Genomic DNA, 27,957 nt, shown 5'->3' with positions numbered 1-27,957 from the left:
GGGTAGGCAGGCGGCCAGGGAGGAGGCTTCGCCTGGGCGGGCGGCGAGCGCAGGGCTGGCACGGCCGTGGGTGCTCTGGGGGAGCTTTGGGGGCCTGGATCACACGGGAGCGGTCATCAACTCACTGAAGGCTGAGGGACAGTGGTCCCCAGTGCTGGCTCAAGCTCCTGGGGGCAGTCCCCCTCGGGCACAGCACTGACCAGGAGGCTCTGCTTTGCCACCCGCCCAGTGGGGGACACAGGGGAGAGGGCCCGTTCATGGCGTGACCCGTCATTGTCAGCAGGCGCACTATGGCCCATGCCCGGCTGGTTGGCTGTCGCCGGTAGGGGAGGGAGGGCAGAGGCCAGCACGCTGCCTGGCCCTCGCCAGGGGCCCAGCCTCCAGCGCCGTCCTCATCCTCCCAGGGCCTCCCCCCGGAGCCTGCCGGCAGAGTCCTCGCAAATCCGGGTGCTGGAGACAGCCCAGGTGAGGCGGGAACAGCGTCCCCTGTGGCGCCGTGGGGATGGTTTGCCACCACTTGCCACCAGCCATACGTTGGACAGTCACTCCCCACAGATCAGCTTCCCCTCGCTGGCCGCTGGGGGGTTAGGCCTGGGACAGGCGCTGGCTCCCTCGACACAGAAACCATTTAGGGCCGGGATAAAGGCCGCTTGTGTGGCACCGGGAGGCGAGCGTTTCCCTGTCCCCTCGCCCCGTCACCGGCACATCTGTCAGGTGGTGTGGGCGGGACGGCGCAGCAATGGGGCTTGTGTGGGGACGTGAAGGACGGCCCACAGCTCCACTCCCTGTGCGCCCCGAGGCCTTCCCACTGCCAGGGCCTCAGCGGCCCTTTATCTGGGGGGCGGGCCCAGCTCTGAGGTGGGGGGACAGGCGGCCCCGTGGGGCTGGGGGGACCGGGCCCCGAGGGAGGCCCACAACCCGGACATAGGTTGCTTCCTTCATGACAGAGGGTTTGTGACAGTGAGGGAGCAGGAAGCCAGGCGTGTATGTCAGGCTCCAGGCCCGGGCCCCTGGAGCCGGAGGCCTGGTCTGTCTTGGGGAGTAAGGCGGGCTGGAGGTGGGAAGATGCGGGAGGACCCGGGAGAGGAGCAGGGGCGTTCCCACCGCGTCATCAGCCAGGGTCAGAGCCGCCCGCCAGCCTCGCTGAGGGCTCTCCACGCACCTGGGCGCTGAGAGGACGCACACGGCCCCCCTGTCCTTGGCATCCACCTTGAATTGAGCCCTATAGGGACCCTGGCCACGGTGGGCAGCATCGCTGGTGCTGGGGGAACAGGGCTGAGCTGGTTTCCGGCAGGAGACAGGTGACCTCACGTGGGCCTGGATGGCCACTCTGTATTTTAATATCTGTGCTCGTGTTTCAAGACTGGAGAGGAGCATACAGACCACAGAGCCGCACGTCCTGGTGGCGTGTCAGGGAGGTGCTGCCCCAGCAGGAGCACTCCTGCCCACAGACGGGGTGGGCAGCAAGAATGCGAGGGCCCCGCAGGACCCTGGGGCGGGAGCGGTCAGCCAGCCGGGCAGCACTCCCCTCACCGGGTGAGGACCCTGCATCTCCCGATCTGTAAGGTGTAGAGGGGCAGTGACACCTGACCCCGCCGGGAGGCACCTGTCCATGGACGTCCCCCACTGGCCTGGAAAAGACAGGCTCCTGCCCGCATTATGGAGTTGAAAAGTAAGTTAACTTTCCTTGTGAAAGGGCAGGGAAGATTTGGTGGGCTTGTGGCTGGGGGCTGGTGTCACCTGACAACTGAAAGCCTGCAGCTAGCAGGATTAGGGGCAGGACCCTGACTTTGGGGAACTCTGGGTGAGCCCCAGTGGTCGGTCCTGGAGTGGGTCAGCTCGAGCCAGGGAGGGAGCTGGGTTGCATCACACAGCCATGAGGCATGTCCACTGTGCCCGAGGGTCACTGCTCCATTAGCTCTTGCTCTGTCCCGGGTGTGGGATTTGAAGATGCTCAGTCTGGCTCTGCTGCAGAGCTCCGGTTTTAGGAACAGAGGGAAACCGACAGGGGCAGAGAAGCGAGTTCACCAGACTCCCTGGGGTTGTGTCACTGGGCTCCCCAGAAGACCCTGCAGACCCCCCAGCCGCAGGCCCAAGAGTGGCAGGGCCGCGCTCTTTGAACTTGGCTCCTTCTCTTGCCCTCAGCAGACAGAGGCCCTGGGAAGGTGGCAAGTGTCCCCACCTGTTTGAGGTGCTTCCACTTAATCTACGAAGCCCCCTCAGGGCAGGGAGGAGAGATGGGAAAGAGACTGGCCGTCAGCTGGTGCTGATGGGGCTGAGCAGACAGGGTTGGGGGGCAGGAGGCAAGTCTGAAGACTGAGTCCTTGGGGACCGGGAGACCCTGGGCTTTGGGTCAAAGAGACCTTCCGAGGGCTGGCCTCCGCACCCTCCCGCACACCCTCCGCACTCTGCAGGTGTGGTGAGCCACGCCCCCAGGCCCAGCCAGGGTCTTCTGCCTGCACACTCGTCCCAGGCATTCTCTTCCCTCAAAGGACAGGTATGTGTGGGCATTCGGAGGGACAGAGAGTCAGGAACCGTGGCTGGCCTGCCTTCATCGCCTGTCCCTGGCCCCCTCACCAAGGAAACCCTCCCTGGATGTTGGTGGTGTCACGCTGCTCCCTCTGATCCCAGACACACCAGCTTCTCTCTTGTACCCCTGAGGTCCCATGTCCTCACGACCTCGCAAAGCCTGGCCAAGCTCAGGGCTGGGGAAGGCCAGGCAGCATCCGAGTGAACCGCATCCCTTCCCTTGCCCTGTCCACGGCCACGTGAGGCCCTCTCCGGCTCTGGTGAGTCTTGGCCTTGCCATCCCCCCTGCCTCCGCAGCCCTCCCTCCCCAGTCCCCTCCTTCCTTCTTTGCTACCTGATTTCTACGTACCAACGTCCACCTGCCCACTGGACACGCCCACAGTGGAATCCGAGATGGCCCTGCCCCTGGCATCACTCCAGGCAAAGCAGCCCATCCAGGTGCTGTCAATAGAAACTTGGTCCTTCTCCACCCCCATCCTCTCCGTCTGCCTGTCCTATTAAGCAACCAGTCCAGGGGACTAGGGGCTGTTGCCCCACAGGTGTCTGTCCTGGTCTGAGGCGCACATGCCATGTCTTAATCCCACTGCAGCCCCTCCCCGCTCTTTGGGCTCCCACCCTCATCTTCTTCTAATCCTTCCAGTGAAGCCAGAGCTATCCCTGACCCCCAGGCTCAGAGAGTGATTTCTAAAGTCCCTAATTCGGCTGGCCTGGCCTGGCCTGCACCTCCCTCGCCAGGCTCTGCCTGCCTCCAATGGCCATGCCCCTACGGCCCCAGGGCCTTTGCACAGGCTGCTCACACTGGGAACTCTGTCACCCATACCACCCTCTACCTTGTTCAGCCCTGCCCTGACCCCCTGCCCAGAGGAGGCCCTGTTTGTCTAGAGCGTTCCTCTCTCACACGGGGATGTAGGTAACCATAGGTCATTCTGTGCACCTCTCCCGCGCCCCGTGAACTGTGTGTTCCAAGGGAGCAGGAGCCAGCTTGCCCCGTCCACAGTGGCAACCCCTGAGGCCGCTGGCGCCCAGGGGACCCAGATGACCATGCAGCCGGTGTTTCAGAGGGCCCCCTCCTGTCCTCTGTAGTCCCTGCAGCTGTGGCTTCTGGTCCCTCTGTCCAGACCAGAGGGCTCATGTCTTAGGATACCCATATGTTCTGGAGGAGGCGCAGGGTTGAGAGGACACCCTCAGAGGCCCCCACTAGCGCAAATTTCCACCCTAGTTATCAGAGGCGGCCACTTATCAAAAGGTAATGTCCTACAGCCTTAAAACCAGCACGCCGTGCTTGCCAGGTGGGCCGCGTGCGGGGGCCTGTGATGCTGTGCCCTGTCTGCGGCTGTGGCTCCCCGCCACTGGGCGTGCTCTGCCTGGGTCTCACCGGCCTCCCCATCTCCAGCACTGTGCTGAGGGTGGCCAGGTTTGGCACCTTGGGCCAGGGCCTTGCACCACCCTGAGAAGCTCCCGCCCAGGGGTGGGTGCTGGGGGTCCGACAGGGTGTCTGCAGGCCGCACCGGGGAGGGGTGGGTGGCCCCGCTGGATAGAGCATCCCCGTGCGGGCAGCCGGCGGGCTGGCCACCTCGCTGCTCACACAGATGGCTCTTCATGTGTGAGACCTGACCTGTGGCTTCCGGCCGGCGGGGACAGAGGGGACTGGGCAAACTGAGCAACCTGCCTCCTCGGGCGGGGGCGGGAGGAGGGATGGGAGCAGTGTGCACTGGCCCGCAGTAGCCCCCACAGCCACACCTGCCCCGCTTCTGCCCAGGGAACGCAGCTGAAACCGTGAGCTGGATCTCGGCTCTCTCGGCCCCAAAGACCCCTCCCTCCACGTGAAGCGTCGAGTCCTTCCAGTGGCCCCGAGGGCCTGGAGGCCTGCGCATCACTTTACCTGTCTCTTCCCGCCTCCAGGCTCCTCCCTAACCCACGGCCACACTGCCGCCCTGGTTTTGCTCAGACAGGTCGGTCATGGTCACACCTCAGGACATTTGCACTTCTTGTGACCCCCGCCTGGAACATGGTTCCCCCCGATATCCACAGGCCTTGCTCCATGTCCCTCAAAGATCTTTCCCATAGACCAGCATACCCCCAGTCTCCTTCAGAAAGGCCCAGATCCTGTCTGGACAGAGTTTCCCCAAGAGGTAGCGAGGAATAAGGCCTTGCCCCTCATAGTTCCCTGGTGCCTCTCACCTTCCGGAGAGCAGGACCTGTGACAGAGACTGTGTCCTGGGCATTTTCTGGGTTCTGGTCCCTTAGATCTTGCCTGGTCTGCACATTGGCTCCCATTTCATGGATGAAGATCTGGAGGTCAGAGGGGCCCCCATTTGAGACCAGCCCTTCCCAACCAGCCCTCCCTTGTCCTGCAGCCTCTTCTAGACTTGGGGAGGGGGTCGAGGCTCCCCGGCTCTGGGCCACAGGGGTGAGGGAGGGTGGAGGGCCCTGAGCAGGCGTGGAGGAGGGGCCCAGGAGCAGAGGTATGAATGGGTGACGCGGGTGGGTGGGAGCTGCGGATGAGGAACGGGGTGGGGAGGGAGCGCTGCCAACCCAAACAGCCCAGCGCGCCTCAGCCCCGTGTTTAATCCACAAAAATTTCCATGTGCCTCTGGAGCACTGGGAACCCGGGCAACGGAAGGCCGCACGCTCAGCAAAGTAAACACAGCTCCGCACGGCGACTCCCGTGTGTTTGCGCCTGTTTGAAACGGCAGTGTCAGCCATTTTGGCGATCCCGACGGCCAGAGTGGGTCCCGGCCGACCGCGAGGAGGCCGCTCCTCGCTGGGTGCGGCTCTGCAGCCGGGACCTGCCAGTGTCCACCTGCCACCCGGCATCGAGCGGCTGTGAACGGCACTCCGACCCTGCCTGGCTGCCGCCCGGTCCCCACCCCTGGCTGCTCCCGGACGTCGCACGCCATCCCTGCGTGGCTCCGCAGACCCGACGGGGAGGTGGTCCCGAGCGGACAGGCAGCTCGGGTGCCCTGCTGCCAGCTCTGGGGCTGGCCGCTGCAGGAGTCGGCGTGGCCAGGGCCTGGGCCGGCTGCCCCTTTCCGGCCTGGTCCCCTCCCGGAGCAGGCAGGACAGCCCTGCCTCTGGGCTGGGACATCTATTTTTGGTGGTGACCAAGCCACTGTTTAATATGCAGGACTGGCCGGGGGCAGGCTGTGCCCTGACCCGCAGGGTGACAAGTTTAAAAAAGGACCCATTTTGATCAAAATACATATTTTTCTGAGGTCGGCCAAGGCGGCGGGGCAGGGTTCGCCGCAAAGACAAGCCTCCGGGCCGCCCTCAGCCCCGGGCCCCCACCCCGCTCCCCCTGCGGAGACCCCTGATTACACATCACCCAGGAGGGCCCGTGACAGACTCACGGCCACCGCGTGCTGCCCGCTGAGCCCGGATGCACATGGCTCTGCCCGCCGCCAGCTCCCTGCCCCCTGCCTCTCTCAGAAGCAGTCAACCCACAGAAGCTGACGCAGACTGGAGCTAAATTTTAAAAAAAACGTAAATTTCCTTTCTGGCCAATATTTGAGGCCTATAAATAGAGTCATTCAGGAGAGGCCTGGTTGGGGGGAGAGGCTGTCGTCCCCCGGACAGACTGGGAGAGAAGCACACAGGAAAGAGGAGGGAAGGCGCGGTTCTCGGAGGGCTGCCAAGGGTGTGGGGAGCAGGCGGTCACAGTGCAGCTGGGGAAACTGAGGCTCAGACTGCAGAGGCTGACCGAGAGCTACACAGTGGGGTCGAGGCAGAGCTTGGGCCCCTAGACTGGCCCCTGGCCCCTCTTCCTGCGCAATGGCTAGTCCCCCCTCACGCCCACTCTCTGAGCTTTGTAGTCAGACACACGTCTTGCAGCTCTGCACTTGCCATATGTCCCCCATGCCACAGGGCCTTTGCATGTGAGGTTCCTCTGTTGGATGTGGGTCAACTCATGGATTGTCCCAACAGCCCTTGTGTCTAGCATTGGAGCCAGAACAGACTTCAAAAGCCAGCACTCACATTCTTCCTTGGGAGGCCAAGTGTCTGATGCCAACAGGGTGAGGCTATCACCCTGTGGGGTCAGAACTGCTGGCCTAGAGGAGGTGGACTTCGGGGCAGCAAAGGGCTGAACCATGGGGCCAGCCTTCCTGCCTCTGGGTCAGGAGAGGCCCAGGAACACAGCCCAGCCGGGCACCTGCCCTGATTGTCAGCCCTGATGTCAGCTCCTCCCATTGTGTTTCTGGAAAATGGCTGTCTGGCCGGGACTACATCCCCCATACTCCTCTGGGTGGGGCCACATGACTCATTCCTGCCAGTGGGATGGAGAAGTGACGTATGTGCCACTTCCGGGGTAGAGTAGTTAAGGGCTGCGGCTGGTCCTTAGGGCTGGAAGGGGCCTGGACCTGATGGACCGTGTTCCCCATCTTGGCACAGAGAGGGCCTGAGGGGAAGGAGACTCAGACCAGGGGTCAAGGTCTGGGTGGCGGGTGCTGAGTGAACCCAGAGTCCTGGGGAGGGGCCCTGGGGGAAGGGCTCACAGGATGGTGAGTTTGGGGTTTGCCATTCTGGTGGGAGAGCAGCCTCAGGGACAGAGCAGGAGGCTGACAGGACACAGCACCCCTACCTGCATGACCTTGGAACACACACACCAGCTGTCAGAGGCATCTTGACTCAGACAAAGCCAGGATGGAGCACCTTACAGCTGCATTTGGGCTGCCTACTGCCCGGACAGGCCCAGCATCCTGGAGCTGGGCTGTGCTCTCGCGGCCCTCCCTGCCGCTGTCCTGGGCGGCGTGGCTGCATAGCACTGGGATCCTGGCTCATGGCATCTCGGGTTTCTGATGCAGCAACTCAAAGTTGTGGCTCCAGAGCCATGCAGACACGGCAGGCAGAGTGGTGCCCACTGCAGGGAGTGTCTCTTCTACTCGGCTGTCCCCTCACCACAGTCAAGTGGCCCTTGGCTTCTCTCCATCACAAACCAGAGCATGACAGTCATCCTGACACATGAACCTCCAACCCTGGGGTCTCCTTTCCTGGGAATGGAGATGTTAGATCAAAGGGTACGTGTGGTTTTAAAGTTAACAGACGTTGCTAGATTCCTTCCAGAAGCTCTATTACTCCGTCATTCGTGTCCTCACCAGCAATGTGTAAGACTGCCCGTTTCCCCACATGGGTGCCAACACGAGGTGTTATTGTTTTCTTAAACCATGATGTCACTGTGCATTCCTCGGCCACTGGCCGGGATGGGGAATCTTCCCACAGATTTTTGGCCAAAGCTGGGCCGTCTGTTGAAGGATGGCCCCTGAGCCAGGCTCTGGGCAAGGCCTGTGAGGGCTGTCCTGGCCACGGGAACTCCAGTCACTGACCTCAGGCTCCCTCCCTTCCCGCGGGCCCATCAAGTCTCCCTGCTCGAGGGGTGCGGGGACTCCCTGGCGGGCCCGCCCACCTCTGCCCAGGAACGGGGATGGTGGCGCTCAGCGTCAACTGACGCTTTCATTATAGGTTTATCTTTGAAACCCTAGACAAAACAGGGCTTGTGTGGTTTGACTGAAGAGCCAGCACCTCAGGACCCCGCCATCCACTAAGACGGCTCCTCAGGGAAGAAAAAATACACGAACCTTAAAATAACCGGTTCCCAGAATAGCAACTAATGACGGCTTCTGAAGGGGGCCCTTTGATCAGTCAGAGCCCACGCCTTCGCCTATTTACGGCCGTGTCGCTCAAGAGCCGCTCACCGGCAGAGAGAGGAGTGTTGGGGGTGCAGAGGAAAGTCAGGGTGGGGGGCTGGGCCTTTGGTGCCCGTCTGAGGCCACCCCGACTTTCTGATGCAACCAGCCCAGGCCGGTGCTGAGGTGCTTGATGGAGTCCCAGGCAGCCTGGAAGTGCAGCCTCATGCAGTGAATGCCTCACCTGACGTGACGGCCCCCAGCAGCCGAAGCCGGGGAGCCAAGGCCCGTGGGAGACAGATGTGGTTATAAGAACCAGAATCCTGGGCGCAGGGTCCTCACACACCTTGAGGAGGCATGGGGCATGGGCTCTGGGGGCTCGAAGGAGGAATTCAGGGAAGAGTCTGAGGACAGGAGCCCAGGACCCTGGAAGGTCATGCGGAGGGGCTGCCGGGCCTGGAAGATGCCACCCTCCACCCCTCATTTGCCCTGCATCAGCGCTCACTCATCCTACTTGTGTTCACCCAGCATCTCCCTGGGCTGACCTGGTCACATGCTGCGGGGACCACTCACGCCCCTGCCTGTAGGCACAGGATGGTCTAAAGATGCCTCTTCAGTGGCCTGGTCACCAGCCCTGCTTGGCTACAGAGTCCTGGAAATGTGGCTCATGAGACCGAGGAATTGGATCTCAACTTGATTTAATCTTAACGAATTCAAATCTAAATTTAAATCCAGGTTCCCAGCTCAGTTATTGGAAAACTTTAACTACGGTTGGTTGGAAAGACTTAGGCATAAGAGTCTCCCTTTTTTTCAACTTGTCAATTTTATGATATCTAAACGCAGACCCAGCCGTTCTTGTGAAAACTTAGCAGCCAAATTGAGAAGTGCTGTGAGTGTTAAAACATACGCTGGCTTTTGAAGAAAGAATGTTGACCATCCAACAATTTTTTTATGGTGATCATATATTGAAGTGCTAATATTTTCAATCTATTGGGTCAAATAAAACCGATGGCAATGAATTTAACTTGTTCTTTTTTATTTTTTCTAATGTGGCTATTAGAAAATTTTAAATTATATTTGTGGCTCTCGTTGTATTTCTACTGGACAATACTGGCCCAGTCTGGGGAGCAGCAAACTTTTCTGTAGAAGGCCAGATAGTAAATATCATAGTGTTATGGGTCACACACAGTCTCCGTCACACATCCTTTTTTTATCTTTAAGTGCAAAAACAGGTCGGGGGCCAGATTTGGTCCATGGGCTCCAGTTTGCCGGCGCCTGGTCTACAGCCTCCTAGCTGGCCTCCGTACAAGTTAGTGGGGGAGTTCTTCCTCTCTGAGGGGTAGGGGGGTCTGGAGAGGAGGGTCCCTCTCAGTCCAGCCTGCCGAGGGCTGGTGGCCCAACCCAGACCCCCTGGAGTCCCAGCACGACACTTACTTAGGACTAAAACCCCAGGGACCAGCGTGCCTCAGACGCGTTACTGCCGCCCAGCAGCCAGCCCCTCCCGGCTTCTCGGGGAGACAGAGAGCAGGGATTAGCACAGGAGGCTGGGGCAGCAATCAGGCCCGGGCTGCCCAGAAAAATCCCAGTCCTTTTTTTTTTTTAATCTTTGATTTTTAGTTGAAATTTTTTAAATTGAAGTATAGTTGGTTTACAATGCTGTGTCAGTTTCTGGTGTACAGCACAGTGATTCAGTGACACACACACATGCATATTCTTTTTCATATTCTTTTCCACTCTAGGCTGTTACAAGATATTGAATATAGCTCCCTGTGCTGTACAGCTAAACCCTGATTCTGTCCCTTATAAGTGGACAAGAGTTTGTCTGACCATGAGACTCGGGGGCCTTGTTGAGCTAACCAGGGAGTACGAGAGGGTCGGAGGCTGAGCACACAGTCAAAGGGGAACCCACGGAGGTAAGAGGTGTCCTGAAGGCATTTGGTGAACTGAGCAAACTTGAGCTTTGGTTGCCACAGTCTCACAGGTAACGGGTGGCTAAGTATCCAAACCCAGGCCTGCCTCAGGTGGGAAGTCTTACAGCCAAGCCCCGTGTAAAGCTGGGACCTTCAGAGGGCCCTATGTTCAGCGTGAAGGTCAGTGAGTCATAACCCAGTCCCCAAAAGGACTGTATGGAAAATGGCCTTCCTGCAAGCAGGGGTGGAACAATGTTTGCCCTGAGAAGTCACATCCGCAAGCTGGTCCGTGCTCAGCTTGGACACCAAAATGCACACCTCCTGGGTGGTCTGGAAAACATTGAGCCTAGAATTTATAGCCCAGGTTGGTAGCACTCCCATGTGAACAGCACGGGGAGAACCTCAACTTCACATTAGACCTCAAAAATTTCCAAAGATTCATTAAAAAAAAAAATGAACTCATGACTAAAACAAGGAAATCCTCAAAGTGAATGAAGCACCATGAACGAGAGCCAGAAGAGAAAAAGAAAACCAGAGAGGCCAACTTACAAAGACTTTAGATACCAGAGTTAACAGAAACTAAGTTAAAATAGGCATATTCCATACCTTTCAAGAAATTTTTTAGAAGTTTGAATATACAAGTGAAAAAAATTACTATATAAATGATCTACGAAGTATGAATAAGAACCAAATAGAATTTCCACAAATAGAAAAATAATAAGTGAAATTTAAAATTCATCGGATAGGCTTAACAGCAGATTAGATATGGCTGAAGAAATACTTAGTGAATTGGAAAATGGATCAGAAAACATTATTCAGAGTACAGTACAGAGAAACAAAGTGATTTTTTAAAAAGAGAGAGAGAGAAAGAGAGAGACTTAGAGACGTGGAGGGGACTGAGATGGTCTATCACACGTCTGATGAAAATTCCAGAGAGGGTAATGAGCTAAAGCCAGGCCTGAGAGTAATCTGGAACTGATATAATACACCAAACTACAGATTAATGAAACCCACTGAATTCCAAGCAGAATGAACAAAAGAAATTCTCTGGTGTATTATCACAGTGAAAATGCAGGACACTAGAGTCAAAGGAAAGATTTTAAAAGCAGTCAGAGAGAAAAGATACATTGCCTTCCAAGGAGCAACAATTCATTGGCATCTTTGTTCTCAATGGTAACGATTGAAGCCAAAGAATGATTGTATAATATTTTCAATTTGCTAAGAGAAAATCATTTTGGTAATCTAGGGCCTAGAATTTTGTACCCAGCGGAAATATTTTTTAAGAACAACATTAAGAATCGTTTTAAAACAAATAAAACCAGAAAGACTTTGATTTTCACTGAAGGCAATTCTAATGAATACTTCAGCTAGAAAAATGTGACCCTAGATGTAAGATCTAAGATGAAAAATAAGTGATGAGTGACATAAGAGGCAAATAGGTGGGTAAATTTAAACACACATTGATTGTACAAAACACTACTAATTATGCTTGAACTAAATATACAAAAAAAGCATACAAGTGAGCAGGAGAGTGACTGATGCTGAAAATGTTCTAAAATGAACATTTTATTACATCCATCCTGTTACAGATGCGGGTAAAGATAGCAAATGGCTCTAGTATCTATCCATCTACAGTGTCCTAGGTTAACCTCTACAAAATGACAATAGAATACATAACTTCAAACTAGTAGAAGAAAACAATAGAATAAGAAATCATCATCAATCCAACAAGAGGCAAGAAAGAGGAGCAAAGTAAACATTAAAAAATTCAGTACAAATGAAAAGCATAAAATACATTGCTAGAAATCAACCAAAATAGATTGGAAATTACATTAAGTATGAATGTATTAACTGACTTTCTAAAAAACCTAGCCATATAGTGTTTACAAAAGGCCCCTAAAATGTGTACACAGGATTAAAAAGAATTTAAAAACCTGATGCCAAAATCAGAAAAAAAAAATCACAAGAAAACGACAGAGCAGTATCTTTCATGAATAAAGATACAAACATTTTTAACAAAATATCAGCAAATCAAAAACAACACATAGAAGAGATATACACCATGATCAAGTGGGACATGCAAGATTGGTTTAACACTCCAAAAATCAGTGAATGCGTTCTACCACGTGACGAGAATAAGGGGTAAAAACCATGTGACCATCTCAGAAGATGCAGAATGGGCAACTGAGAGAATCTAACATCCATTCATGAAAAGAGCTCTGAACACACACTAGGAATAGAAGGAAAACCCTCAATTCAATAAAGAGCATCGATGGAAAACCTACAGCACATTTAATGGCAAATGACTGAATGCTTTTCCCTATAAGATTTTCACTAGCCACTTCCTGTCAACATTTAACTGGGTGTTCAAGCCATAGTAATTAGGCAAACAAAGAAATGAAAGGAATCCAGATTGGAAGGAAGACGTAAAACTGTCTTTATGCACACATGACATGACCCTAGATGTAGAAAATCCTAAGGAATCTACAATAATAACAACAAGAGTTACTAAAATTAATAACAATGAAGTCATAGTTTACAAGCTTAATATAAAAAACTGTATTTCTATATACCAGTAACAAACAATTCAAAAATGAAATTAAGAAAACAATTCTATTAACAATAACATTGGAAATAATACAATGTTTAGGAGTAAAGTTAACAAAAGATGTGTAAGATTTGTACACCGAAAACTATCACTGGAGAGAAAGTATCACTGGAAGAAATGAAAACAGATCAAATAAATGGAAGGACATACCATGTTCATGAATTAGAGGACTCAGTGTTGCTAAGATGTCAAGTTTTCCCGAATGAATCTATAAATTCAACACAATCCCTACCAGCAGGCTTTTTTTTTTTTTGGTAGAAACTGACAAGCTGATTTCAAAATTCATACAAAAATTTATAGGACTCAGAATGGGCAAAACAATTTGAGAAAGAAGAAGATTAGAGGACGCACACAACCTGATTTCAAAACTTACGGCAGAGCTACAATAATCAAGATGGTGTAATGTGGGTAAGGATAGGGATATAGACCAATAGAATAGAAGTTGAGAATCTACGAAAAAACCCATATATTTATGTTCAATTGAGTTTTTGACAAAGGTGCCATGAAAATGGGGAGAAAATTGTCTTTTCAACAAATGGTGCTGAGGCAATTGGATATCCATGAGCCAAAAAAAAAAAAAAAAAAAAGAATTTAAACGTCTCCTCACACCCCATAATTAACTCAAAATAAATCATAGACCTAAATGTAAGAGTTGAATCTATAAAACTTCTACAAGAAAAGAAAAACACACAGAAGAAAATGTTCGTGTCCCTGGCTTAGGCAGAGAACTTAGATACAACATCAAAAGTGTGAGCCATACAAGTAAAGATAAGTTGGACTTCATTGCAATTTAAAGCCTATGTGTTTTCAAAGACACGATTAAGAACATGAAAAGACAGCCACAGAATGGGAGAAAATATTTGCAAGTCACATATCTGATAAAGGACTTGTAGCCAGAACATATAAACAACTCTTACAACTCAATAACAGAACTGCCTAATTAGTAAATAGGCAAGAGGGTTGAATAAACATTTCCCCAAAGCAGACTATGAATGGCTAATAAGCACATGAAAAGTTGCTCAACATCATTAGTGATTAAGGAAATGCAAATCAAACCCACAACTAGAATGGCGAAAAGAAAAAAGACCAACCATACCACGTATTTGCAAGAATATAGAGAAAGTGGAACCTTTGTACATTACTGGTGGGAAATCAAAATGGTACAGACCCTTTGGAAAACAGTTCAGAAGTTTTTTAGAAAGTTAAATAGAGACTTGCCACATGACCTATCAATTCCACTCTTAGGAACCTGACCAAGAGAAATGAAAACATATGTCCACACAAAGACTTGTAGATAAAAGTTCGCAGCAGCATTGACCATAATAGCCCCAAACTGGAAACAATCCAACTGCCAATCTATCAACTGGCAAATGGATAAACAAAATGTGTTCTATCCATCCAACAGAATACCATTCAGCATCAAAAAGAGAAATTCACGATGCAGCCCAGATGGACCTCGAGAACGTTCCCCGATGTGAGCAAAGCTAAACACAAAACACCACAAATCATCGGATTCCACTTACGGGAAACATCCCGAAAACACACGTTTCTAGCCGTCTAGAGTTTGAGGGGCACAGGGACAGACAGCATGTCAATGACTGGCTGTGGCTGGGGGCGGGAGCTGGGAATGATTGCCAGCAGGACGGAGGGACTTTGGGGGTGTTGAAAATGTTCTAAAACTGGGTTTTGATGATGGTTGCAGGTCAAACTAGATATTTACTTAAATGTGTTGTGCACACTTCTGCTTGGTGAATTTCACGGCATGTAAGTCATACCTCAATAAAGCTTTAAAAAAATGATAAACAAAATTAGGTTTGTATAAATAGACTTTAGAGGGAAAAACATTACTTGAGAGAAAGAGGATGCTATGCAATTACAAAATTTTAAAACCAGCAGTGAATATATAAAAATCTGAATATTCTATGTATCTAACCATAAAGCAAATGGTTAATACATAAAGCAAAAATGGACAGAAATACAAGGAAGACTAGAAAAACTCTCCACAAGAGCTGGTTCTTCGACACATCTCTCAGCAATGAGTGACCAAGCAGATAAAAGCATTCCAGGGAGGATGTAGATTGCAACATGACAGCAAGCTTGCTGTGACGGACATAAACATAACACGGTACGCAGCGGCTTCAGAACACACGCGGTCTTCAGGTACGGAAGGTGCCCTTACAAAAACTGACCACATGTTTGACTTATAAAACACATTTCAAAATGTGTCAGGGGGTTGCTATCGTACAGATTGCTTTCTCTGACAACAGAGCAATGACAAAAATCACTTTGCTGTAGCGCCCCTGGGAGAAACAAGAGGTCATAACGGAAATTAGAAAAATATTTAAGCAAACGAACACCAGAATCGAACGCTGTTGGTTGACTCCTGGGGGGGTGACGTCTGAGTGGCATTTAGAGAAAATGTGTGTAGCCCTCAGTGCACACCTTAGAAGCCTAGACAGTCTTAAGATTAATAATTATCCAGCCTAGGAAGTTAAAGGACAATACATTAAGGCCAAGCGAATAGAACAAGAAAATAAACAGAAGTAGATGAAACAAAACAAAGCCAACAATAGACTCAATGGGGTCAAAAGCGGGTTGAAAACATGAATAAAATGGGCAAGTAGCTGGCGACCTTGACCCATGGGGGGAAGAAATGAAGGAGCAGACAAACAACATTGGCAATAGATGGGGGGGCTAACCACTGGTGATACAGATGCTAAAGTGGTAACAAATGCCAGCAAGTGTGAAAGCTAGGCTGGAACGCACACAGCCTTCAAACATACAGCTTATCGAAACTGACACAAGAAGAGGTCGAGAACCCCAGCAGCCCCACAGCCGCACGCGTCGCCGACGCGGCAGCGAAACCTGCCCGCCAGAAAAGCGCCAGGACGCTCTGGGGCAAGGAAACCTAACCTTGCGCAAAATATTCGAGAATACAGACAACGAGGGAACACTTCTCAGCTCATTCTGTGAGGTTCACATAAACTGGATACCAAAATCCACTGAGAACCGTGTAAGATGTGGACACATCTTGCATGGCAATAGGGACACAAAAATTCTAAAGAAACTATTCGCAAGAGGATTTTAGCAGCGTCTAAGAAAGAATGTCCCACGTGAAGGACTGGTGTGTGGTGGGCAGAGGAGGGTGCCACACAGATGTCTGGAAACATAGTGTAGATCCAGGATGATAAAGGCCTGAACTCTGCGGGGAGGGCGTGGGGCCGGCATGCAAGGGCGGGTGGCTTCCGGGGGCTGAGGGATGAGCACGGGGAGCTGTGGGGATGACAGTTCTTCGGGGTCTTGCTTATAGGCCTGGGTGGATGGAGGGGTCTCTCTGGGCTGTGGGAGGAGCAGGGTCTGGGTCCTGGGTGACTGGGCCTGCCTGGTCCAAGGCCGGGCCTGGGGAGGTGAGGTGGTGGGGGCCTGGGTTCGAGAGCTTTCCTGTCCAGGAGAAAAGTATGCCTGGCCAGGGTTCTAGGACCGTGGAAGGAGAGCCTCGCCGCCCACGCCCTCTGCACCGCGGCCTGGAAACGCAGGACTTCCCTGTGTCCGGCTCTGGGCCATGGACATTTCCGGCAAAAACAGAGAAGAAAGAAATTCTCCCAGCCCACTGAGCTCCTCATATCAGCCAAAGCTGTGTGAGCTGAGCTTGCAAAATAAACAGGGCTCAGTGTAAACACTGCAGCAGGTCCCGGGGATGGAGCTAAGAATACACGCTGGGGGAGGAAGGTGGGAGTGGCCCTCCCTCCTTTGGGTCCCCAGAGAGCCTTGGGGACCTTGCCTCCGGAGGAGCAGCCCTGACAGGGAGGGGCCAGAAACCCGGGCCCAGGGCCGGGGCCGCGCTCTCAGGACTGCTGTCCCAGAGCTGGCGAGGGTCTCTGTCCGAGAGTCTGGATCCGTGCCGCCCCCCGACCCTGCCGCCTGTGGGCGGTCCTGCTCTCCCCCGCCCCCAGCCTTGGCCCTCAGTGTTCACACTCAGCCCCTTCTCCACCAGACCCTCCTGTTTGTGAAACGCCTTTCTGGTTTCTTCTCTCTCCACTCCATCTCCACATCCTTCAGCGGCCTCCTCTGGGGCCAGCTCTTTCCCTAACTCACTAACCAGCCAACAGCTCCACCTCCCTGGGCCTCAGTTTCCCTACTTGTAAAAGAGACTTTATTGGGACAGATCCGAGTCCTTCCCAGAACGGAGAACACAGCGTGGAAGAACCACTCACACCCTCTCCTACGACTACAGGGGGCTGCGGGGGTCCTGGCCCCGGGAGTTGGGCAGGCCTGCCAGCCGGCCCGGGCTGGGGACAGGCGGCGTCCTGAAGGGCGGGTGGGGGGATCTGAGCTGGATCAAGAGTTGTGAAGAGGCTGCAGGGCCCGAGAGAAGGGAGTGTGTCGGGCCGTCGCTCCCACATGGCCCCTGGCCTGGACGTGAGGAACTGAGGTGCCCCTGAACGGGCAGAGCTGGCCTCTCCTGGTAACTCCCTGCAAGCGGGTACCCCAGGGCCCTGACCCTTGCACTGATCTGCTCACAAGACGGAAGGAGGGAGTGGCAGCTGCTGTGCGTCCCAAAGGCCCCTCTCCCACCGTCCCAGCCCTCCTTGTCCTGCAGCTGAGCGAGCCGGCGGGGATGGGACCCCCATCACAGCCGAGGCCTGAGCTGAGGCGAGGAAGCAGTTGGGGGCCAGGGTCCCTTCCGCCTCGAGGCCAGCCCGGTGGGGCTGGCGGCCATGGGCACTGCCGCTGCTGCCGGCCTGCGGGGACTCGGAGGGCGGGCGGCTGCTGGGTTTCCTGCCCCTGACTTCCCGCAGTCAGCAGGATTGCTCGGGGTTGTTTATGGCCCCGATGGCTGCAGCGATAGCCGCGGTAACGAGGGGCCGGGACGTGCCACTGTGCCCTCTGGGCCCAGTGGGGCCCTTTCCCAGGGTCTGTCCCTGTGGGGGCGCCGGTCTGCGGGGGAGGGCTGGGCAGGCCGAGCTGGATGCCAGCCCACGGTGGCCTCTGCCGGGGTCCTGCACAGCCCCACCTATGCCTTGGTGGCAGCGGGGTGGGGACGCAGTGTGGGGCAGGCCTGCTCCCAGCCTGGAGGCCCCAGCCTGGTGACTGCACCTCCCAGGCTGAACCAGCTTCTGGGAGGCAGGAGTGGGTGATGACGACACAGAGTGGGTCTCCCCGAGCACGTGCGCGTGGGACGTCCAGGAATCCTTGCAGCTCAGAAATGGCCCCTCTCCTGGGGCCTTGTTCCCAAACCACGCCCCCAGGGATCAAGGGCTCTGGAAAACCCGCCCCTTTGTTGTTTAGGTCTGAAGAAATGTGGGCACGTAATTCTGTTCCCCCAAGCCCAGCCCAGCACGCTGACATCAGCTGATCAAGGGCTGTGTCCTGGTTCTCAGACCCTCACTGCTCCAGCCTGGGGGGGGACATTGCTCCTACCCCCCATCACCACCCCCAGAGGACACCAGGCTCCTGTCTAGATTTAAAGGGGTGGCCTGTCCCATGGAGCAGTGGGCAGAGCCAAAAGACAGGCCCGGGGCAGCAGGACAGGGGACAGAACCAGACCAGGGTGAGCGCATCTGGATGCTGGGATGGCAGGGGCACTCCCAGGGCTGCTGGGTGGGGGAGGGCTCCTGTGCCCAGGGGCCACCACAACCCCTGCCAGTGGTGAGGGCCAGTCAGCACAGCTGCCTTGGCCAGGATGTTCCAGGGCTGGGCAGGGGGCCTGGGCCCAGGCCCCACTCTACCTCTGCTTCCTCTGATGTCCAGAAGTCCCCACACAGGGTGCCTGCTCTGCTGTACTGGGCATGGCCACCTGCTGCTTCTCACGGAATGCGCCAGCCGGAGTCCCTGGTCCATCCCACCACACCCCCTCCCTGTGAAGAAGAGCGAAAGCCAAGGACGTGTCCCGTTCAGAGCCCGGGGCCCCAAGCCTCAGATGCCAAGCGACCTGGTGAGCTGACTATTCCCAGCGAGGGCATCTGCCAGTGGCCGTCTGCTTGGGCAAAGGCCTGTGCTGACCGAGGTGGGCAGGCCCTCCGGCGGGGTCAGGGTGTTGGCATCACAAAGCCCCGGCTGGCCAGACCCCAAGTGAGGGCCCCAGCGGGCACCTGGACAGTGGCCCTCCCTCTCTGCCTGGCCGCATTTACTGGATCGCAGCCCGACCCCAGCCCAGGCCAGGGCAGACCGCAGGTGAGCAGAGCGTGATGCTGCAGACCCTGGCGGGGGAGGGAGGCTGGGGCGGGAAAGGGGGCTGCGCCCCTGCCCGCCTGCCCAGCGGCCGCAGAGATGGACATGGGCCAGAGCAGGCGTTGCCCAGGAAACTGAGTGGCGGACGCACTCCCTGCCCAACTGAAATTCCTCTATTTTTAGTCCCCCGGCTACTTTCAGATAAAGTCCATGTAGACGAGCGAGCTGTTCGGCCAGATAACAGCCAGCTTCAAACCATGGAGACTTCAAAGGGCAGCGCGGCGGCCCCTCCCGTTCCCCAGAACCTCCCGCGGCTCCCACGATGCCCTGGGAAGAGGCCGCGGAGCCAAGAGACCGGGCAAGGGGTACAGAGCCCAGCGGGGAGTGGGGCATCGCAGCAGCCGTGGCTGAGCGGGCCAGTGCCCAGCAGCGGACGGAGCACGGGCACCACATCCCACCTGGATGCCCGGCAGGGCCTCGGCCGGCACTCCACACCTCCCAGTGCCCTCAGGGCCCTGCAGTGCGGGGTCCTGGAGCCCACAGCCCCTCCTCCTTACGTGGTGGCCCCGCACCACTGTCGGCGCCTCTGAGGTCCCCGAGTGCACGCGGCCTGGGGCCGAGGGAGCCATAGGCACCGTGGGCAGCACGGCCCGCTCCGGCGTGCTCTGGGCAGTCCTCAGTTACTCCAGGGAGGGGCCTGTGGGCACTTGTCAGGGGTCTACAGACCAGCCTGGCCTGGCCTTCTATGTCCTCCTCCCATGGGGCCTGGTGCCTGGCATGTGTGGGGAGTAATTGGAGACCTTGGTGTCAGGTGGGCACGCTGAGCATGGACGGACGGAAGGAAGGAGGGAAGAAGAGAGGGCGGGGGAGACCCCAGACACCTCGGGCACCCTCCGAGCCTTGCACGCTCAGGAAAGAGCCAGAGAGTAAAACACTGCTGCAGACAGCACTGTCCGGGCCCAGGGCGACGCCCATCAGGAGACACGCCACGTGGGCTCAGGTGCCTACCTTCTCCTCCACCCGGTTCAGGCGGGCGCCAATCGTGTTGCTGCCTCGGTCCTTGGTCTTCTCTGTGGGATAAAGCACCCAAATCAGGAATGCCTGAGCCAGCAGATAGTGGGGGGGGGGCAGGGGACCCCGACTGGGCCCGGGGAGAAGGGTGACTGGGGTGGAGAGCTGAGGGTCAAAGTCCTTGGACCTACGAAGACATCATTCAAGAGCTCTTTGGTGATGAGAGCTCCAGGAGGTGGCAGGAGGGCAGGCACTGGCCGCTCTGTCCCTGCGCCACCCTTGCTGGTTCTGTGACCTCTGAGAGCCTCGGAGGACAGGGATGCGCCCTGCCCGGGGCTGCGGTGCAAACACGACACCCCACCCACCCCAGGGGGGCACTTGCTCTGGCCGGGGGGCCTGCTCCTGCCTTCCATCTCTGAGTGAGCTGCGGCTCCCAGTTGCACTTGGGCGAGGGCAACCCCAAGGGACTGGCCTGGCCTGTCCTCCCTGGTGTGACCCCCAGCCCCTGGAGGGAGGACAGGAGGGACGTGCCTCAGAGCTGGAGGACGGCACCCACTGGCCTTCTGGCTGGCCACTCACCCCTCCAAACCCCACTCCCAGGCCTCCTCCCTCGCAGGATGCCGGTCTCGGGTCCACACCCAGGTGGTCGATAGCCTAGAAAAGCCTGCTGTTCAAAGGGACCCACGTAAGTTCTTGCACTAACTGGAAATCCTTTGTGAAGCATGTTCAGAGCCACTGTGCTAAGGGTGGTCTGCCTGACCGGCTCTCTCTGGGTCTCCTTGCACTCTCGGACGGTGGGAAGAGGTGGGCGTGGGTGGAGGGGCGGGGGAGGGTACCGTGATGCTGAAACCCACCTGAGACAGAGATGAAGAGGGAGGGCTTCCCGATGGACTGGTCCAGCCTAGGGGAAGGAGAACACAGACCAGGCACCGCATGACATCTGGCCTGTTGCTGGGCAGATGGGCTGGTGTGCCCAGCAAGACGACAAGCCATCCGCCCCGCCTGGGGGCCGCCCACCACCACCACCCAAAAGCCTGCCAGGAGTCTCTAGGCCCCAGAGGCCCGTGCTCCCAAGGGCGCCTGGCAAGGGGCTCAGAGGTGAAGGGCGGCGGGGGGGGGCTGCCCCTTAGCCTCCCCTCCGGGCCGGCAGGGTCCCAGGGCCGCCCAGTGTCCTGCTGCTGCTTCATAAAAGCCCCTGGCCAGGCTCCCTGAACGTGCCCAGAGAGGTAGGCTAGCAAACGGGCCCTCCCAGGGCGGGCCAGGGCGCTGGGCTGGGTGGGCTCCATGTCCCTGCAGTAGGCCAGCAACGGGGGGGGGGGCGCCTGAGCCCTCCTCGGGCCTGTGGTCAGGACATCACAGCTCCCAGCCACACCTTGCGCTGCACGGAGCTCGGGTCCCAGGCTAGCCCACCACGGAGGTACCGCTGACCTGACCTGTGCGGGCCCCTGAGGACCACGCTGCTCCCAGGAGAACGAGCTCACCGGGCTCTGGGCCGGAAGCCAGGACACGTAGGCTCCCGGTCACCAGGGTCTCCCTGGAGGTGGTGCCTCCTGGGGCTGGACCTGCTGCTGCTCAGAGCCCCCAGGTGTCTGCAGCTCTGAGACGGGGACGAGCCTGGAGCTGGTGCTGTTCGCCTCGTGCCCCGGCCTCATCCACTCCCCATCCGTCCTTCCCCTCCGACCACCCCCTGGGGCCCACGCTCCCCACCCCCCCGCCCCACGTGCACCCACCTTCTCTGCAGCTCTTTGATGCGCACCATGAGGTTGAGGTGGCCCTGTGAGTACTGCTCGATGACATCCCGCACATCGTAGGGCTTCCGCGCTTGCTGTGGGCCAGAGAGACACGAGTCAGCCCCTGTGCCCCGCGGGCTCAGCCCAGATGCAGACTGTGTTGGTGCCCGCCTTTCGTGGCCTTTCAGGATTTAAGGAGCCACCCACGTAGCTCTGCAGGCAGGCCAGGCCCAGTGCACATGCAGTGGCCGGGCTCATCGCCCCTGGGAGCTGGGGGACCCTGGCCAGCCGCCTCCTGCCCTGTCACCTGCAGAGACCTGACTATTCTCTCTTTCTAGGCCCCCAGTTCCTGTTTTCAAATTGCCTCAGAGAAGCTGGCTCAGCTGAGGGGCCAGGGGAGCAGCAGGGCTGCCGATCATGGGCCAGGAGGGCACAAGTTTGTGCAGCCACCGCCGGCCTGGGCCCCAGGCTGACCCTCCACCCACACACTCACTGGCAGGCGCACCCACTGTTCTCAGGGCGGGGAGGCGGACTGCCATGCGCCCTTCCCAGGCAGTCCCATGGGCCGAGCAGAGGTGGCCGCAGGTGACGGCCCCTGGCCTGCAGTCCCTACTCTGGGTGACAGGCCTCCTGCTGGGGCTCCAAGGCTGCCTGGGAAGAGGAGACAGGTGCACAGCCAGCCTGGGGCCATGGGGGCAGGGCAGGGGACCCCAGAGCACCAGGCTTGGCACCAGCTCTGAGCCCGTAAATGCATCCGGGGCTCAGGTGAAACCGCAACAGAGAGGAGGAGGCTTCTCACGATGGCAGTGAAACCGCCAGCCGCGTTCATGGCCTCGTCCTGGGAGCCACGGGCCGAGGGGCTCACCCAGGCAGGAGCAGGCCGGCTGAGTGGGGGTTCCACGGCCCGGGAGGCCCTTTGCCCACACAACAAGCCAGAGCCATGCGGGGACATAGACCACCTCTATAAGGGGGGCCCTGGGTGGTCCTCATTAACACTGAAGGGCCCATATTAGTGATGAGCTGGGGGGCTTCTCAACCCTAGGGCCCCAAGCGACACGTCCTCTCTGCCCACCTGAGGCCTACCTCTCCTTGGGGGGCCACCCCAGAGACTGAGGCTACCCCAGACTAAGAGGGTGGTCACCTCTGCCTTCCCAGAAAGATGGGGCTCCCCTGAGGGCAGGGTCCTGTCTCAGATCTCTGGGTACCCCTCGGACATGTCCAGGGGCCCGGCCATCAATCCTGGCAGCTTAACAAAGTTCTTGCATCTCCCTAACATTGACTGGGACCCTAGGAACCCCAAGCCAGGGCAGAATCCTCCTCCCTATCAGGGACTGGGCACGAGAAATCTGGGGGTCCCTTCCCCCATCACACCTTTGCCCCCAGTGGAAGGACCTGCCCCCGGGGGCCATGCTGTGCGCCAGAACCGCCTCGTGGCCTACACCCCAAGGCCCGTCGTGGGATCACAGGGCCGGGCAGGCTCGCCGACTAGTCACACACTCAGCTTTGTGACAAGTCCAGCAAGGCCACCTAGCCACAGGCTGGTGGCAACACCCCCAGGGCTCGGTCTCTCCTCCTGGAAGATGGTAGATGGAGCCCTACTAGCCCGTCCTGTGACGCGGAGACGCTGAGTCCTGCCTCACTCTGGCTGACAAGGGGGGTGAGGGGAAACTAAGACGCTGGGCGAGATAGGTCAGGAGTCCTGAGCTGCTCACACGGGACGGCCTGGGGCGGCCGTGATGGTGGCTGTGGCTGAGCCCAGGGCACGAGCTGACCTTCAGTGCACACTGGAGGTGGCCCTGAGTCACAGCACCCACCGTCCTCTGGGCCAAAGGGCTTTGTGAGGCTCGTGGCACCTCCAGACCCGGCGGGGGGTCCGGGGCGGGCCTGGCCTGGGATGGAGCAGGTCCTTGCACTGGCCCCTCGGAGACCGCAGGAAGCCATGCATGAGGGTGAGTGTGGGCACCTGAGTGTGTCGAGAGCCTCTGTGTGCACACACATGTGCAAATGGACCCGTGGGGTGGAGTGGGAATACAGGACGAGTGTGCGGGAGTGAGTGTGTATGCACGCGTCTGCCTGTCTGCCGGGCCGCGGCGGGTGGGGCCGTGAGCAGGGCCCCTGGGCCTCACCTTGTCCAGGGAGGAGGTGCCCCACCGACACCCAGGACCCATGGCCAGGCGGGGCCCCAGGCCCCCGCGGCGCCTTGTGGAGCCGATGGGCACCGCCCCCCCAGGCCTGGCCAGCGCTCCTGGAGGCCTTTGTCAAGTGGCTGCCTGGGGCCCAGCCGAGGGGTCATCTCAGCTTTCTCTCCAGAGCTAATTCCTTCTGGCGGCAGCAGCAGGAGCCCGAGATGAGCCGAGATAATGCCGGGCTGTCCAGACTGACCGCCGGTGGACCTGGGAGTTCAAGGCAAACTTGAAGGCCTAAGAGTCTCTGGCTCCTCGGGCCAGACGCGGGGCGGCCAGCCGGGGGCTTATCGGCCAGCGAGGCAGGCAGGGGGCCACCCGCCATGCCTGCAGCCCCTAAGGCCAGATGGGGTGGGCGTGCAGGCAGACAGACAGACAGGCTGCTGCAGGCGGAGGGAAGGCCTCCCTGACAGCTGGGCCTGGGGCGGGGGGGGGCCACCCCGGAGCCCCACGGAGCTCCTCTCTGCCAGGAACTTTGCCCACTGCTTCTTCCTCGGTGGGTCCCTTCTCCCTGGAGGCCCCTTGCTCCCCACCCCGCCGGCTGCCCCTGGCGACGAGGGCCAGCAGGTGAGGCCTCCCTCCTCGCTCGAGAGCCTCTGTACCCAAGGAGGCACACCTCCACTCAAAGGGCCTCACTCGGCTTCCTCAGGGCCCCCCAGGGGTCCTGGGCACAGGGGAGGGGCAGGGAGCAGGGAGAGTGGGGTTTCCAGAGGCTTCACGGGCCACTCACAGCACCCTGGCCCATGTCCTGAGGCAGAAGAGGAGACCCTTGGCCTGGAAGGGAGGACAGGGCCGCCACCAAAGCCAGCGACCAGTTTTCTCACCGGTGCCCATGTCTGCTCCAGCCACTGTGGGCGCCCCTCTGCCAACGGCAACCTGCGGTCTGAGCTGGCAGCTGCCCATGTCACCCCCGAACTGGGCCTGCCATGGGCCCCAAGGTTCCGTCTGCTCTGCTGGGTGCCCCAGACTCTGGGAGCAGCGCCCAGGAAGGCCGGTGTCCACCCTGGCACAGGCCTGCACATCCGAACTGAACCCCAGGCAGCGGGTTGTGGCTTTGTCCTGCGGGGGCCTGCTCTGAAACCGAGGCGGCCCAGCTGCTCGGGCTGGGAGTCGTCCCGCCCTGGAAAAGCTCCCCCGACCCCTCTGCTCCCCCAGGTTGGTGTCTGTGGCTTTAGCCATGACAGCCAGCTGCTGGCCAGTGAAGGTGACACATCTTGGCTCTTCCTGTGGCCTCCTCTGCTCTTGGGACACTCCTGCCCAGACCTGACCCCCGAGGGGAGAACAGCACCCCACCCCCAGCACGCCTTCAGCCTCCTGCTCTACCAGACCACCCTCCGCCAGCACCGCCAGCACCGCCAGTGCAGCCCCTGGCCCTCCGGGAAGGAGAGGCCGCAGAACCCAGACGCCCTTGACCAGGGCCGTCGGATCCCGCCCAGAGCATTGCTGGGCAGACCTCCCAGCGCCGGCCGAGAAGAGCGTTCACCACGACTCTTTTGTCTCAACAGTGAGAAGTCCCAGGCCCGGGCGGGAGCCTTGGCACGACTTGGCCCAGTTTGGTGGGAAAGGCCTCCCCCTGGGCTGCGGGCAGACGGGCAGGCAGCAGCGCGGCACGGGGCACTGAGGGTGCAAACCCCCGGCCAAGGGGGGCGCGCGCGCCGCCGTGCGGCGGGAGGAGCGGGGGGCTGTCCTCGGGGCGCTGACGGATGGCGGTCATGTCCCAGCAGAGGCTGCATGAGGCTGGGCCCGCGCATTACGGATGGGGGAGGAGCTGGCCCAGCACTCCTGGGGGTGCGGTCTGTCCGGACCCCCCCACTGAGTCTGGTTCTGTGGCCCGGGCAGGTGGGGTCTCCTCTAAGGGACCCGTGTGGAGCCGCATCAAGCCTGCAGCCTGGGGTGGCAGGCGTCGCCTGGAGGGGGCTGCGGAGATGGCAGCTCTTGCCCTGGCCTTGCTGTGGCCCCTCTGGGGTGTGCAGGCTGCTGCTGGCTCTGGGCGACCCCCACCCTGACTCTGTCGAGGGCTCATTTGAAAGGCAAGACTTAGGGAAAGAGTGACCTCCCCCCAGGGTCCCTGCTTCCTAAGGTTACACGTTCCCAGAGTGAGGGCTGAGGCCGGCCCTGCTCCTCAGACAGGGGACTGTCCCCACGGAGGAAGGAGGCTGCCACCAGCCGGCTTCCTCTGGCAGCCTTAGGCTCTGGAGGCTCTGAGGGGCTGCTGGGGGGCTCAGCCCAGAATGGCTGCTGATGGGGAAGGCCAGTGCCCCCAGTCTCGCCCAGCCAGGGAGACACTGCCTGGGCACAGAGCAGGGCGGGGTCTCCCTCTGTCCCGACCCACGCAGGGTGGGCAAGGGGGGATGAGAACCCTGGGCCGGCCTGGGACAGGGCGCTTCCCGCCAGGTGACCTGGGGCAGGCTTGGCGCCCTCTCTGAGCCACTCCCACTGAGCTGGAGGGCTCAGTGCAGGACTCACCTGGAACTTCTTCTTGGCCACAAAGTACTGCATGCGCCGAATGACCTTGATGGTGGCCCGATGGTGCTCCCGCAGCCTGCAGGGGAAGGGAGAGAGGGCGTGAGTGGCCACTGCGACAGGCATCCCGTGCTCACTGCCGTCAGAGGCGTGGGGCCTTCCCGAGCGCCCCCGCTGCACGCGGGCTAGGTCCTTCCAGAAACAGGGAGCACACTCAACCCCCTGGGACGGACACCAACAAGGCCACGTCCTGGTGGAAGGAGGAGAGCTGGGGGCCAGGAGCTTCTAATCAGTGGGATGATCTCAGAGGGCTCCCTGCCTTGGTGGTTGTTTGGAAGTGGGTCAGGAGTCAGGGCCCTGTGTTGGCGATGGCTGTGCCCCCCCAATTTTTCTACCCTTGGGCCTCCCTGCTCCTCATCAGTATAGTGGGGAGGGGGTACAAGCAGATGGCAGCTGAGGCCCCTTTCAGCTGGAACATTCTATGACCCTCCCACCCCAACCCAGGCATGCACTTGGGAAACAGAGGACTGCAGGAGAAACTAGCCAGGGACAGTTACTGCCTGAGCCACTCTGCTAAGGGGACTGCATCGCCTCCCCTCTAAACTTCCTTCTAGAGACATCCTCCAAAAAGGAAACACACGAAGAAGATGTTGTGTGTTCATACGATGGAACACTACTCAGCCATGAAAAGAGGGACATGATGCCACCTGCAGCAACACAGATGGACCCAGAGATGGTCATATTGAGTGAAGGGAGTCAGAAGGAGGAAGACAAACGTCCTATGACATCCTTTGTATGTGAATGTAAAGAAAAAAGATAAGACACAGATTTTATTTAAAAACCAGAGATAGACTATGGACACAGAACAGCCTCTGGTTACCAGCGGGGAGAGGGGTGGGGGGGTAGATGAGTTCGGGGTCAGCAGATCTACGTTACTGTATACAAAATAGATAAACAGCAAGGACCGACTGTAGAGCACAGGGAACTATATTCAATTTGTTGTAATGACCTGTACTGGAGAAGAATCTGAAAAGAAAATACGTATGTACATGTAGAACTGAATCACTTTGCTGTACATTTGAGACTAACATTGTAAATGGACTATACTTCAATAAAAAGTAAGAATTAAAGAAAAAAGGAAACGTAATGGATGGCATGTACGTGCACAGAGAAAAGAATATTAGAAAGTACATCCAACGGAACCAGTGGGGTTTTGATTCTGGGTCTGAAAACTGTAGGTGACTAAACCTTCTGCCAGAAACACCCGCACCAACCAGAGAGGTGCCCACAGCGCCCCAGCTGCGGGGCGGCCTTCGGAGCATCGAAGACTCCGCGCGCGGAGATCCCACAGGAGAAACCAAGTGGAGGAGCCCCCGTGTGTGCGTGCCCTGCTATGTGGGGCACACGGGCCAACGGGAAACGGCGGCTCCCTGGACCGGCAGGATAGGCAGGGCCGGGGCACGAGGACACCCAGGGCTGGAGGGGACAAGGTGCTGTTGAAGGGGGAGCACAGAGGAGGGAGCCCCCTTTCACACAGTTTCCCCCGATGCATCTGTGAATTAAGCTGCACAGCGTGGGGGTGAGATTTGGAGAAACTGGGCAAAGAGCTAGAAGGGTGAAAAGCTGCACGGAGAGCCCACAGATGCACGTCCCTGCGGAGAAGGATCAGACTCCGACCAGCAAGGGAGATGGAGCTAGAAATGAACGAGGAACAGGTAACCAGAAAGTCCC

The 27,957-nt window shown here is 57.6% G+C and overlaps 1 protein-coding gene across 4 annotated transcripts in view; it reads right to left on the bottom strand.

The window, feature by feature from the left end:
• The window catches only part of KCNQ1 (potassium voltage-gated channel subfamily Q member 1), a 320,726-nt gene that overhangs the window by 48,001 nt on the left and 244,768 nt on the right, over positions 1-27,957 (bottom strand). For all 4 annotated transcript variants that reach the window (XM_031448225.2, XM_031448224.2, XM_031448221.2 and 1 more), the window contains 4 exons: positions 26,230-26,305; positions 21,581-21,675; positions 20,705-20,751; positions 19,848-19,909 (listed from right to left, as the gene is read on the bottom strand). In XM_031448225.2, the coding sequence (XP_031304085.2) occupies positions 19,865-19,909; positions 20,705-20,751; positions 21,581-21,675; positions 26,230-26,305 (263 nt within the window). In that variant the 3' untranslated portion in view covers positions 19,848-19,864. The remainder of the gene's footprint in view (positions 1-19,847; positions 19,910-20,704; positions 20,752-21,580; positions 21,676-26,229; positions 26,306-27,957) is intronic.

This window comes from Camelus dromedarius, chromosome 12, assembly GCF_036321535.1.
Source record: "Camelus dromedarius isolate mCamDro1 chromosome 12, mCamDro1.pat, whole genome shotgun sequence".
NCBI classification, from domain to species: domain Eukaryota; kingdom Metazoa; phylum Chordata; class Mammalia; order Artiodactyla; family Camelidae; genus Camelus; species Camelus dromedarius.
This window is presented reverse-complemented; position numbering and strand designations above follow the sequence as displayed.